Source organism: Oncorhynchus nerka, linkage group LG11, assembly GCF_034236695.1.
Source record: "Oncorhynchus nerka isolate Pitt River linkage group LG11, Oner_Uvic_2.0, whole genome shotgun sequence".
Classification (NCBI taxonomy): Eukaryota; Metazoa; Chordata; class Actinopteri; order Salmoniformes; family Salmonidae; genus Oncorhynchus; species Oncorhynchus nerka.
The window spans coordinates 54492536-54505219 of NC_088406.1; the positions used below are offsets into that span (position 1 = coordinate 54492536).

General features: G+C 41.7%; 1 protein-coding gene across 1 annotated transcript in view; it reads right to left on the reverse strand.

Annotated features, from left to right (window-relative positions):
- ano7 (anoctamin 7) overlaps positions 1-12684 on the reverse strand; it is a 56647-nt gene that overhangs the window by 41347 nt on the left and 2616 nt on the right. Inside the window, 2 exon segments of the mRNA XM_029673280.2 lie at positions 2333-2390; positions 2765-2875. Of these exon segments, the coding sequence (XP_029529140.2) occupies positions 2333-2390; positions 2765-2857 (151 nt within the window). The 5' untranslated portion in view covers positions 2858-2875.

Here is a 12684-nt window from a genome sequence, read left to right on the forward strand (position 1 = left end):
CCTTGCCTGCCGTTCTGTACCTTGCCACACCACACTGGATTATTGATCCTTGCCTGCCGTTCTGTACCTTGCCACACCACACTGGATTATTGATCCTTGCCTGCCGTTCTGTACCTTGCCACACCACACTGGATTATTGATCCTTGCCTGCCGTTCTGTACCTTGCCACACCACACTGGATTATTGATCCTTGCCTGCCGTTCTGTACCTTGCCACACCACACTGGATTATTGATCCTGCCTGCCGTTCTGTACCTTGCCACACCACACTGGATTATTGATCCTTGCCTGCCGTTCTGTACCTTGCCACACCACACTGGATTATTGATCCTTGCCTGCCGTTCTGTACCTTGCCACACCACACTGGATTATTGACCCTTGCCTGCCGTTCTGGACCTTTTTGCACCCTATCTGGATTAGGGACCTCTGCCGTCCCCTGTACTAGTAATACACTTTTGTTACTTCGACACTGTCTGCATCTGGGTCTTAGCTGAAATGTGATAGTATAGTGCAAATGTGTGCTCTGTCATTTGTTGAGTTGTCACAGCAAGTCAACAATGGTTTAAGTAAACACAAGGATCTCTAAAAAGGAACATGGGTGATTAATCTCTTCTGTCCAATGGTGTAAAGTACTTAATAAAAAATCATTTAAAGTACTACTTAAGTAGTTTTTGGGGGTATCTGTACTTTATTATTGATATTTTCGACAATATTTACTTTTACTCCACTTCACTTCTAAAGAAAATATGTACTTTTTACTCCCATACATTTCCCCTGACACCTACTCTTTAGATTTAGAATGCATTACAGAAAAATGGTTCCATTCACACACCTATCCATATAACAAGTTGTAATTCTTACTTCTTCTGATATGGTGGACTCACTAAATGCAAATACTGCATTTGTAAATGATTTGTTTTTAACATGTGCTGTCTGGTTTGCTTAATATATGGGAATTTGATGTACAGAATTTACCTTTACTCAAGTATGACAATTGAGTACTTTTTCCACCCCTGTATTTAAGTAAATGCAAAACCAGATATTTTTTTACTTTTACTCAAGTAGTATTTTGCTGGGTAACTTTTACATGAGTCAGTTTTCTATTATGGTATCTTTTTCTTTTACTCAAGTATGACAATTTAGTACTTTTTACACCACTGCTTCTGTCCCTGAACATCATGATTTAAACTTATACTCTCTAACCTTGTTATTTATTGAAATATGTTACCTAATTATTTTGTAGCCATTAGTTCAGTGGTTGGTTGACAAATTTGATAGAAATTATGCAATTGATGATTAGAAAAAATCCAGCCTTTTAGCAATTTCACCATCGCTGATGCTCTTGACAACCCTCAGCAGCCACTAACCAATACATATTTCAGAATCATATTGCATTCCATTGGAATAATTAGAAATCAATGAACGCTTTTAGAACATTTTACGTGTTTTCAATGTAATATATTTGAAATGGCTACAAAACTCAGCAATTCAAGCATATTTTTTGGCATATTTTTATCACTATTCTGGTAATATTGAGCTAAATATGTATATGTATGACATACTTGGGCCATCATTTTGGGTTGTCCTCATTGTAACACACATGTTAAGCCATTATTGGCCGTTACACCAATTATTTATCTGGTTTTGACCATGCAAAATCAATGCAGGTCCTTCCCATTCCAATTGTTTCATACCTTAATATGTTGTATTATGAAGTTAATAACATATCAAATTGCCTTAGTTAGAGAAGATTGTTCCCTGATAATATAAAACCACATTTAATACCCTGATCCTGTTCGCCGTACTAACCGCATAGGGGTCATAACATATAATGCATGCAGTGAGACACATTTAGCTACTTTGAATATATTGCAAACATACCAAAATATAATCCAAAGTGGACAAATATGTGAAATGTGGCCCTCTGGCCCATGGACTAACTAGTAGGGAAATGCAAAACTGACCTAAGATCAGCGTCTAGTGCCAACTTCACCCTAAACCCAGTGAGGACAAAGAAAAGGACACCAGGAATGGAAGAAATGTACCTTGCGGGCAAACGTTCGCACATAATGTCATTGATTGCTTTTATAAGTTAAAACTGGTTAAGAAGACGTCACCAGATTACAATCAACTGGTCTCTGTAAAGACAAATAAACACATATTGTTCGTGACAAGGACTATACGTTATTATCAGGTCAGATTAAAGATTACAACCAGATAAAGACGTTAAGAAAACGTCCTTACACAAGCTGTGTACAACCTGACCATTGCAACCAGTTTTTCCCAATAGTATTTTTAGCCATCCTTACATTCCATTCCATCAGTATACTCACCAATGCGAGTGATGCCGTCGCTGAACACATTTTTGTCCCCAGAGCTGACCTGAGACATCTGTGAACATGAATAGTTGATCTATTATTAATGTACCCACTTAAGATTGTTCCTAACCAACATCCACTCTCCCCTTAGTTATAGTGTTGTTGCGGTTGGACTAATGCGCTCTGACTTCCTGTCTTTGTAATCAGAGTCACTGATTAACGTCCCAACACCATAACAGGAGACTAGCCTGGGTGGGTGTTGACATAACATAATGTTTTCTACGCACGCACGCACGCACGCACGCACGCACGCACGCACGCACGCACGCACGCACGCACGCACGCACACACACACACACACACACACACACACACACACACACACACACACACAGTCCATAACTATGAGTGTTTAAATGTGATCAAACAATATTTTTTCATGATTACCCCAGTATCCATGCTCCCGTAGTTGTGGTCTGCAGTGTTAGTCATGGCGATGAGAGTGGTGATGTCCTCTCGCTCCTCTCCCCTCCTCATCATGGTCTCTCAGTAGGCTGCCTGGAGCACATAAAGTCTCTCATGTTCTATTGGTGTGAACAAGCTCCCAGAGCAAGCAAGATACCAGGGGATTCAGCACAGTATGGCCTCTCATCAAAACACACAACATGAAACTCATACAGCAAAACAGCCACGTCCTAATTGTACCCATCACTGTATGTCCAATTTAAATGACTTTACATCCCATGTTATTGTATGTCTGCAAGTAACACGATTATGCCTGATTATGCCACCATTAGCTGCATTAGTGTACAGTCGCAGAGGAAATCGCTTCAGTAGCTAGACAGTGACCTTTTGAAGGTATACAGCTCAAACATCTCAGTCATGGGGCTGTGTCCCTAATGACACACTATCCCCTATATAGTGCATTACTGTGCACTATATATGGACCAGGGTGCTATTTGATACAAAGTGATGTTTTCATATTAACTCAATTGAGGCCATTAAGAGTAGCAAATTAAGTTGGAGTCCAGAGAACACTGCCTCTTAACAGCAACGTCTCACCACAAATTTCACAGAATCCCTGCAGCCAACTGACATTGAGTAATAAGAAAACCCTGAGGCCTCAAATTTGTCTATTCACAATCTAGTCAAATAAACCGGTCAGGTTTGCTATGTGGCACTGGAGTGTGGCTGCATGTTTCACCTCACACTGTTGGATATGAGCCATGCAGATAGCACTCCATTCGGGCTCTGACTCGCAGCAATGGCTCCACTGTATACAGGGCCGGCTGTAGGGCAGAATGGTATCATGCACTTGTAATAGGGCTCAATTCAATCTAACCCGCATTACGGTGTTAATGCAGTTGCTTTTACCCCATGCTTAAATAAAATCACAGAATGGTATCGGGTGCTAAGAAAACCTACTACTACTACTGCTACTGCTGCTGCTGGTGTGTGTTCAGACAGTAGTTCGTACATGTAGACACTGAGTAAACATATGGCAGGTTTGACCGAATCCCAGCCTCAGGCCCTGAACAACTCTATCCTGTGATTAATCTATTTACTTTTCTTTCATTGGAAACACTTAACTAGGATCAGGAAGGGTTGAAGAATTGCAACATTACCTGGAGCTAACTCTACAAATAGCACTGCTGGGTGATTTGAAAGTAGTCAATCGATCAATAATATAGTCAATTGAAAGTAGTCAATCGATCAATAATATAGTCAATCCATCAATAATATAATAATACTTAATAATAATAATTTACAATCTGTAGAAACTATGAGATTAGATAGGTTCAGAATTTTTGTGAAATGTCACAGCACAATTGAAAAACATATGGCAAATAGAAAAACCTGGATGGGTTTAAGAGGAAACTCAGCAATAAAATAAACTTCCATTTTTCATGACCCTCTCTTCCAAAGATAATCCATAGAAATCCAAATAACTTCACAGATCTTCATTTTAAAGGGTTTAAACATTGTTTCCCATGCTTAAACAATTACTGAACATGCACCTGTGGAATGGTCATTAAGACACTAATAGGCTACAGACGGTAGGCAATTAAGGTCACAGTTATGAAAACTTAGGACACTAAAGAGGCCTTTGTACTGACTCTGAAAAACACCAAAAGAAAGATGCCCGGGGTCCCTGCCCATCTGCGTGAAAGTGCCATAGGCATGCTGCAAGGAGACATGAGGACTGCAGATGTGGCCAGGGCAATAAATTGCAATGTCCGTATTGTGAGACCCCTAAGACAGCAATACAAGGAGCCAGGATGGACAGCTGATTGTCCTCGTAGTGGCAGACCACGTGTAACACCTGCACAGGATCGGTACATCCGAACATCACACCTGAGGGACAGGTACAGGATGGCAACAACAACTGCCCGAGTTACACCAGGAACGCACAATCCCTCCATCAGTGCTCAGACTGTCCGCAATAGGCTGAGAGAGGCTGGACTGAGGGCTTGCAGGCCTGTTGTAAGGCAGGTCCTCACCAGACATCACCGGCAACAACGTCGCCTATGGGCACAAACCCACTGTCGCTGGACTAGACAGGACTGGCAAAAAGTGCTCTTCACTGACGAGTCGTGGTTTTGTCTCACAAGGGGTGATGGTCGGATTTGCGTTTATCATCAAAGGAATGAGTGTTACACCGAGGCCTGTGCTCTGGAGCGGGATCGATTTGGAGGTGCAGGGTCCGTCATGGTCTGGGGCGGTGTGTCACAGCATCATAGGACAGAGCTTGTTGTCATTGTAGGCAATCTCAACGCTGTGCATTACAGGGAAGACATCCTCCTCCCTCATGTGGTACACTTCCTGCAGGCTCATCCTGACATGACCCTCCTGACATGACAATGCCACCAGCCATACTGCTTGTTCTGTGCGTGATTTCCTGCAAGACAGGAATGTCAGTGTTCTGCCATGGCCAGCGAATAGCCCGGATCTCAATCCCATTGAGCACGTCTGGGACCTGTTGGATCGGGGGGTGAGGGCTAGGGCCATTCCCCCCAGAAATGTCCGGGATCTCGCAGGTGCCATGGTGGAAGAACTGGCAAATCTGGTGCAGTCCATGAGGAGGAGATGCACTGCAGTACTTAATGCAAGCTGGTGGCCACACCAGAAACTGACTGTTACTTTTGATTTTGACCCCCGCCCCCCTTTTTTTCTTTTTTTAAGGTGTGGATCAGCTTAATATTGCGAAAAGATTGTAGCTTCCATCAATGTAATTGTCTTCATCATTTCCAAGCCCCCATATATTTATTTACATACACATACACATACACATATGCATACATACATATATACGTACACATACCTATATAGACATACCTTTTTTAGAACATACCTTTATTATTCACAGCAAAACCCTACCACCCTTCTGGAGTAAACTAATAAACAGTAACACTTTTTTATTTATTTATATTTTACCAGGTAAGTTGAATGAGAGCACGTTCTCATTTACAGCAACGACCTGGGGAATAGTTATAGGGGAGAGGTGGGGGATGAATGAGCCAATCATAAACTGGGGATTATTAGGTGACCGTGATGGTTTGAGGGCCAGATTGGGAATTTAGCCAGGACACCGGGGTTAACACCCCTCCTCTTACAATAAATGCCATGGGATCTTTAACGACCTAAGAGAGTCAGGACACCCGTTTAACATCCCATCCAAAAGACAGCACCCTACACAGAGTCCCCAATCACTGCCCTGGGGTCGTTTTTAGACCAGATGAAAGAGTGCCTCGTACTGGCCCTCCAACACCACTTCCAGCAGCATCTGGTCTCCCATCCAGGGACTGACCAGGACCAACCCTGCTTAGCTTCAGAAGCAAGCCAGCAGTAGTATGCAGGGCAGTATGCTACTGGCTTAGGCTTCTACGTTCAGTATAAACATCTTATACACATTTTGCAGACAATCTATTTTACAATAGTTCTATTTTGTTTGTTTTCAGTCCTTCCTCTATTTCTGATGTCCATCCAGTTAGATTTATATTTGTAACTGTGCTATTTCACAGAATTTTGGAACCTATATACATTCTACAGACCCCGTATGTTTTACATTGGTTATCTTGTTATTAGTCACACCCTTCAGCTCCATTCAACCCCTCCCATCTCTCAACACCATCCATTTTGGATTTCTATTTGCCATTTATTTTTCAACTGTGATGTGATGCTTGACAAAAGTACTGAACCTTTCTATTCGCATAGCTTCTACAGATTGTAAATTAAAAATAAACATTTTTGCTAAAATAATAATAATTATTGATTATATTATTATTGATTGACTATGGCTTTTCAAATCACCCAGTATTGCTATCTGCAGCGTTAGTTCTAGGCAAATGATGCAATTCTTCAGCCATTCCTGGACCTGTGAACAAAAATGAGCTACATATGGACAATACCAAAATAAATTGTTCATACCAAAAAAATGATCTAATGACTCTTCCTCCTCACAGCAAAATCTGCAGAGCTGGGAAGATTGTATCCCCCCGTATATATAACATTCTGTTGGTTGCAAGAATTTTTATAGTAATTTAAAGTTTTGAATCCTGCGTTGTTTTGCGTATCAATTCATAAACCATGTGCCATGGAATGGGTACATCGAAAATCTCTTCCCAACTATTTTGCAATTTATATGGCACAACTGTCAGTTTTTGGTCCTTAAATGAAATTGGTATATGTTTTTATTTATCACACTTTTCTTTAACCATTTATGTTCTTTAATACAGGGCCGACATACAAGTTCCCTACTTTTTTTCCCTTCTACTTGCCTCTTCCATTTTTGTGGTAATTCTGCAATTATTTTGTTGTAATTTTTGGTAGAGCAGACATTTCCATATGTCTGTGTTAGCTGCGTGTGTGACATAACTCCACCAGTCCTATTTATGATATCATTCACAAAAATTATACCTTTTTTAAAACTTTCATCAATTTTTTTTTATTTTTATCAATTAGTATATATGAGTTTAAACACAATATTTGTTGTATGATTTGTTCTGTCTTTTCAGGTGCATTAAACTGAACTTTCTAAGGCTTGTTTAAAAAATAACGATATTTTGGAGATTATTTCCTTTTCAAACAACCAAAAGTAATCTGAATAAAGGGAAAAAAGGCCATTCTTGAACATAGGATGAGACATTCCTACCAATTTACTAGAGAACAAGTTTGGATTTAAGTATAAGTTTTGTATGACTGATGCCTTTAGTGAGAGGTCTAATGCTTTAATATTGAATAATTTCTGCCCTCCGAATTCATATTCGTTATATTACATATATACATAGTCTGGCTTGCCATTCCAAATAAAATTGCATCTTTTTTGTTCATATAATTTAAAAAGCAAGTCACTAGGTGTAGGCAAAACCATAAGCAAATAGGTAAAATGTGATATAACTAAAGAGTTAATCAGGGTGATTTTTCCACAAATAGTCAGGTATTTTCCTTTCCATGGTAGCAAGATCTTATTTCTTTTTGCTAACTTTCTATAAAAGTGCATTGGAGTGAGATCATTTCTTTCTTTTTGGTTTTGTATACTGAGTATGACCACATCTCCATCAGACCATTTAATTGGTAAACTACACGGTAATGTAACATTTGCATTTTTTTGTAATCCAATACGTAATATAGTACACTTATTATAATTTAGTTTTAATCCAGAGAGGATAGCAAAAGTATCTAGATCCTCTATGAGGCTGTGGAGAGATTATAGTTGTGGTTTTAAAAGAAAACATGAATCATCATCGTACAATGACACCTTAGTTTTTAAACCACGTATTTCTAATCCCTTAATACTATTGTTTGATCTAATTTTAACAGCTAACATTTTGATGATAATAATAAATAGATATGCCGACAGTGGACAACCTTGTTTTACCACTCTAGATAGTTTAAAACTTTCTGATATGTTGCCATTATTTATTATTTTACAGCTAGGGTTACTATACATAACTTTAAGCCATTTTATAAGAGATTCCCCAAAATCCAAATATTCCAGGCATTTCCTGGCATAAATTAGATACAGTATATAATTTATTTTAAAAATGTAGTTCCCCATGATAGGACAATAAAAAATTAAATGTATAATTTATTTTAAAACATTCTTCCACCATGATAGGACAATAAATAAATAAATAAATAAGATGTATAATTCATTATAAAAAGTATATCCATTATCTGAACAACATTGAAAACTCTCTCACACCCCCGCTCACAGCAATACATTGGTTCTGGGATATGCAACCATTTCCTTTCTCACTCAACGCCACACGTTCCCAAACATCAGAAAACACACACCACACCATCCACACATACTGTGCCTTCTGTTTATTGAGTTTTTACCATGTTGAATTAGTGCTTTTGTGTTCCAATTAGTTATATTTGAAGATATATAGAAAAGCTATCTTTTTATTGTATTATTACAATCCGTAACCGGGCTAGAATTGTGTTTCATTATTTTCCTCGTCTATAAGAACTTTGTAATTTTTAAAATAGCCATGGAGTAGTCTTTGTGTGTCTCTGAACAACTGGTTATCAATATATAGTTTATCGACAACGAGAGCTACTCGTTTCCCTTTTAATCTATTTTTTTAATGTTTTAAATTGGATGCAGAACTTTACGCTGTTCTGCAATTTCCTTCAGGAACTGGTTATTCATGCCAATTTTGGTCCCAGCAAGTCTTTTACCCAGGCTTTTAACACTTATTTTATCTTTAAATTAAGCAAATTTGGCAACGATTGGGCATTCATACCTCTGCCCTCTCGGTCCGAAGCGGTGTACACGTTCGAGTTGGATTTTGACGATAGCTTCGCGTGTACTCTGAAGAGCTGTAAGGAGGAACTCTCTAACTACAGATTCAGGAACTTCTCCTTCTTTCTCTTGGATACCTGTAAGTACCAGATTCTCTCTCATGGATCTAGTCTGTATGTCAAGTAAGGCTTCTCTCAGAATGGTGTTCTCCTTTTTTTTCTCGATTTCAATCTTATTGACTGTCCCTTTTAGCTTGTGTTTCCTTCTCCAATGTCGCAGTTTTTCATCACTCATCTTGAGGCTTGCCTTCAACTCTTTTATATCCTTACTGACTAATTCAAGTATACCCAGTTTGTAATTTATTGATTTTAACAGATCGGTTTCGACCTTTACCATTCCCGGTGGTGAAAATATTAAATTGTCTGTGTCTGTAGAAGAGTCACGTTTTCGTTTTGAAATCGGTTCCCCTGTCTTACTCTCCGTCATGTTTGGGTGTTGCTTGTTTTCGTAATATTTGTCAATAAATTTCTCTAGTCTTAAGATTAGTTTTGTGTTATTATCCAGATTGAAGGTTATCACCCACCAGATTGTGTAGTGCTAATATTTAGTCTAACTTGCCGAGATTGACTATTACGTTTTCATCTTGAGGTGATCTACATAACTACTTTCAGTCCGCCATTACCTGTCTCAGTCCCGCCCCTACCTGTCTCAGTCCCGTCTCAGTCCTGTCTCAGTCCCGCCTTTGTCCCCCTTTTGTTCAGGGACACATTATTCCATTTCTGTTAGTCACATGTCTGTGGAACATGTTCAGTTTATGTCTCAGTTGTTGAATCTTGTTATGTTCATACAAATATTTACACATGTTAAGTTTGCTGAAAATAAACACAGTTGACAGTGAATTTTTTTGCTGAGTTTAGATGGGAGGGGTTGAGTCTAGCTGAAGGGTGGGACTAAATACAACAATATAATTAATGAAAAATATACTGGGTCCGTAAAATGTATATAGGTTCAGAACTTTTGTGAAAACAGCACAGTTAAAAATGCGTGGCAAAAACAAAACTGAATGGTCTTCAGAGATAGATTGGATAGGTTGAGGGTAGCTGAAGGATGGGATTAAAAACAAAAAATATATTATGTATTTTACAATAGTTGTGTCCGTAAAATGTATTTAGTATGTATAAGCTGGAAGTAGAAGTCGAAGTGTTGTTGTCCATCATTTTACTCCAATTAGGGGAGGGGTGGTAGGGTTATGGTAACATAATAAAGAAAAATATATTTGTAAAAATGTATATACATTTACATTACATTACATTTAAGTCATTTAGCAGACGCTCTTATCCAGAGCGACTTACAAATTGGTGCTTTCACCTTATGACATCCAGTGGAACAGCCACTTTACAATAGTGCATCTAGGTCTTTTAAGGGGGGGGGGGGATTACTTTATCCTATCCTAGGTATTCCTTAAAGAGGTGGGGTTTCAGGTGTCTCCGGAAGGTGGTGATTGACTCCGCTGTCCTGGCGTCGTGAGGGAGTTTGTTCCACCATTGGGGGGGCCAGAGCAGCGAACAGTTTTGACTGGGCTGAGCGGGAACTGTACTTCCTCAGTGGTAGGGAGGCGAGCAGGCCAGAGGTGGATGAACGCAGTGCCCTTGTTTGGGTGTAGGGCCTGATCAGAGCCTGGAGGTAGTGAGGTGCCGTTCCCCTCACAGCTCCGTAGGCAAGCACCATGGTCTTGTAGCGGATGCGAGCTTCAACTGGAAGCCAGTGGAGAGAGCGGAGGAGCGGGGTGACGTGAGAGAACTTGGGAAGGTTGAACACCAGACGGGCTGCGGCGTTCTGGATGAGTTGTAGGGGTTTAATGGCACAGGCAGGGAGCCCAGCCAACAGCGAGTTGCAGTAATCCAGACGGGAGATGACAAGTGCCTGGATTAGGACCTGCGCCGCTTCCTGTGTGAGGCAGGGTCGTACTCTGCGGATGTTGTAGAGCATGAACCTACAGGAACGGGCCACCGCCTTGATGTTATTTGAGAACGACAGGGTGTTGTCCAGGATCACGCCAAGGTTCTTAGCGCTCTGGGACGAGGACACAATGGAGTTGTCAACCGTGATGGCGAGATCATGGAACGGGCAGTCCTTCCCGGGAGGAAGAGCAGCTCCGTCTTGCCGAGGTTCAGCTTGAGGTGATGATCCGTCATCCACACTGATATGTCTGCCAGACATGCAGAGATGCGATTCGCCACCTGGTCGTCAGAAGAGGGAAAGGAGAATATTAATTGTGTGTCGTCTGCATAGCAATGATAGGAGAGACCATGTGAGGTTATGACAGAGCCAAGTGACTTGGTGTATAGCGAGAATAGGAGAGGGCCTAGAACAGAGCCCTGGGGGACACCAGTGGTGAGAGCACGTGGTGAGGAGACGGATTCTCGCCACGCCACCTGGTAGGAGCGACCTGTCAGGTAGGACGCAATTCAAGCGTGGGCCGCGCCGGAGATGCCCAACTCGGAGAGGGTGGAGAGGAGGATCTGATGGTTCACAGTATCGAAGGCAGCCGATAGGTCTAGAAGGATGAGAGCAGAGGAGAGAGAGTTAGCTTTAGCAGTGCGGAGCGCCTCCGTGATACAGAGAAGAGCAGTCTCAGTTGAATGAGTAGTCTTGAAACCTGACTGATTTGGATCAAGAAGGTCATTCTGAGAGAGATAGCGGGAGAGCTGGCCAAGGACGGCACGTTCAAGAGTTTTGGAGAGAAAAGAAAGAAGGGATACTGGTCTGTAGTTGTTGACATCGGAGGGATCGAGTGTAGGTTTTTTCAGAAGGGGAGCAACTCTCGCTCTCTTGAAGACAGGAGGGACGTAGCCAGCGGTCAGGGATGAGTTGATGAGCGAGGTGAGGTAAGGGAGAAGGTCACCGGAGATGGTCTGGAGAAGAGAGGAGGGGATAGGGTCAAGCGGGCAGGTTGTTGGGCGGCCGGCCGTCACAAGACGCGAGATGTCATCTGGAGAGAGAGGGAGAAAGAGGTCAGAGCACAGGGTAGGGCAGTGTGAGCAGAACCAGCGGTGTCGTTTGACTTAGCAAACGAGGATCGGATGTCGTCGACCTTCTTTTCAAAATGGTTGACGAAGTCATCTGCAGGAGGGGAGGAGGATTCAAGAGGGAGGAGAAGGTGGCAAAGAGCTTCCTAGGGTTAGAGGCAGATGCTTGGAATTTAGAGTGGTAGAAAGTGGCTTTAGCAGCAGAGACAGAGGAGGAAAATGTAGAGAGGAGGGAGTGAAAGGATGCCAGGTCCGCAGGGAGGCGAGTTTTCCTCCATTTCCGCTCGGCTGCCCGGAGCCCTGTTCTGTGAGCTCGCAATGAGTCGTCGAGCCACGGAGCGGGAGGGGAGGACCGAGCCGGCCTGGAGGATAGGGGACATAGAGAGTCAAAGGATGCAGAAAGGGAGGAGAGGAGGGTTGAGGAGGCAGAATCAGGAGATAGGTTGGAGAAGGTTTGAGCAGAGGGAAGAGATGATAGGATGGAAGAGGAGAGAGTAGCGGGGGAGAGAGAGCGAAGGTTGGGACAGCGCGATACCATCCGAGTAGGGGCAGTGTGGGAAGTGTTGGATGAGAGCGAGAGGGAAAAG